Source organism: Formica exsecta, unplaced genomic scaffold (assembly GCF_003651465.1).
Source record: "Formica exsecta isolate Colony F162 unplaced genomic scaffold, ASM365146v1 C16445560, whole genome shotgun sequence".
NCBI classification, from domain to species: Eukaryota; Metazoa; Arthropoda; class Insecta; order Hymenoptera; family Formicidae; genus Formica; species Formica exsecta.
The window spans coordinates 1-1881 of NW_021848231.1; the positions used below are offsets into that span (position 1 = coordinate 1).

Below are 1881 nucleotides of genomic sequence, written 5' to 3' on the forward strand. Positions count from 1 at the left end.
TATATATATATATTATTGTTATTATTATTCAATACAAATATAAATAATAAAATAGATATTACATTTTAGCAGGATAAAACGCGTAAAAATTGATGTGTATGTGTGTATAAAATTATATTTAGTGTATGTATACACATCCACACACGTGGAATATTTCAATATTCCGCATATACCACATTTAACGGAAACATCGCCAATTACAATAAATTTCATCTCTAGCGTCTCTGGCATGTCTGTCCACGGCGGCGTATAATTATTTCCATGTTCTTGAATATTACGTTCTTTCACCGTATAATATTCTATGACAGAGGCGAGAAATGCACATTAAACGTGCTTTCACTCGTAACAGATAACCGTCCACTGCCTGGGAGACGAGGCAACGTTACGGAGATGGCTGGTCTACGATCCCCGTCAGAGGGTGCAGGGCTGGAGGTTCGCCTCCTACATGTTACTGCACTCGAACGCACTTCACCTCGCACTCAACGTGGTCATTCAGCTGGTCTTGGCTACTCCACTCGAGGTGAGCCAATCAAGTAAATTGCGGGAACGTCGTTCAGCTGACTGATATGGATAAAGCGCGTTTAGGGAAAAGAGGAAACCTCTTCTCTCGATTGCGAACCTTTTTACCCGCGATTATACCAGATAACAGTCGCATATTGGCAGATAAAATCGCTCTTATCGTATGCAAAATATATATTAGAAGCAGCTAAATATATATACGCGGAAGTATATTTTTACAAGATTTTTCGAAAGATATATTAATCGAAATTATGTTACATAATGGCGTTCACTCGGGCATAGTTATATGATTACGATAAGGATAATATTTTGTTATCAATAAATGAGCTTTTCTAAAGCCAAACTGATCAACTACACTTTTTATAAATTTTCTAATTATATATTTTAGAGTATTAAAAATTAAGAAATTTACAAAAAATGGAATAGATTAGTTTGCCTTCTGAGAAGTTTATATCTATCTTTTATATCAATACAAATATTAATGAAATATTAGTTAATTTAATGAAAAATTGTTTTGATAAATTAAACATATATATTGTTATGTTTTATGCTGTTAGGTAATGCGCATCACAATCTGTTACACATAAATGAAATTGTCAAATAAAATTTCTGTTATTTTATCGGATCTTAAAATATATTTTTGCCATCAACTCAGCAACAAATTATTCTTGTGACAATTAAATAACCGAGATTGTTATAATTTCGCACGCTTGTAAATGGACAAGAGTTTTATTAAATGCAAGCAGATAAAAGACGTGAAAAACTTATGATTGCAGGTGGAGCAAGGACGAATAGGGGTAGCGACAATCTATTTGGGCGGCGGAGTTTGCGGCGCTTTGGGAGCCTCGCTTCTGCAACCCAGTCTTTACTTGGTCGGCGCTTCGGCAGGCGTTTATGCATTGCTCACGAGTCATCTTGCTCACCTTTACCTGGTAAACGCGACAAAAAGTTTCTCAATTTCTAAGAACGCGAATCTCAACTGACATAAACCGTCCGTCAACGACTTTGCCCGCTAAAAGTCTGCGCAACGTTGCATGCCACGGTATAAGGAAAAGAGAAAGAACAAACAAAGGACTACAAAAGATGCTACATTAAAAAGCGTTGTTTAGCCAGAAAAAGCCAGTTTTCGCTCGAGATATTCTCGTGAATCTTATTTAATAGTAGCGAATTGTGGAAAATGTGACAGTATAGTAAAAATTTTTGATAAAATATCTACTCTCGTACATACGATCAAAGTTTTTGATTATATTAACTGCTTCAAAAAAACATTGGAATTATCTATTCTTTTAAGAGAATTTAATAAATATTTAATATCTATTTTTTATTCAAATTTATTAGACATTGAAATATTTTTTTTTTTTT

The 1881-nt window shown here is 34.2% G+C and overlaps 1 protein-coding gene across 1 annotated transcript; it reads left to right on the forward strand.

Moving 5' to 3' along the window:
• Positions 1-349: 349 nt before the first annotated feature.
• On the forward strand, positions 350-1831 carry LOC115245596 (protein rhomboid; the record flags this gene model as incomplete). The annotated part of the gene is made up of 2 exons (XM_029824005.1): positions 350-520; positions 1296-1831. Coding segments are annotated over 2 exons (378 nt in total), but the record flags the coding sequence as incomplete, so codon positions are not given.
• Positions 1832-1881: the final 50 nt, after the last annotated feature.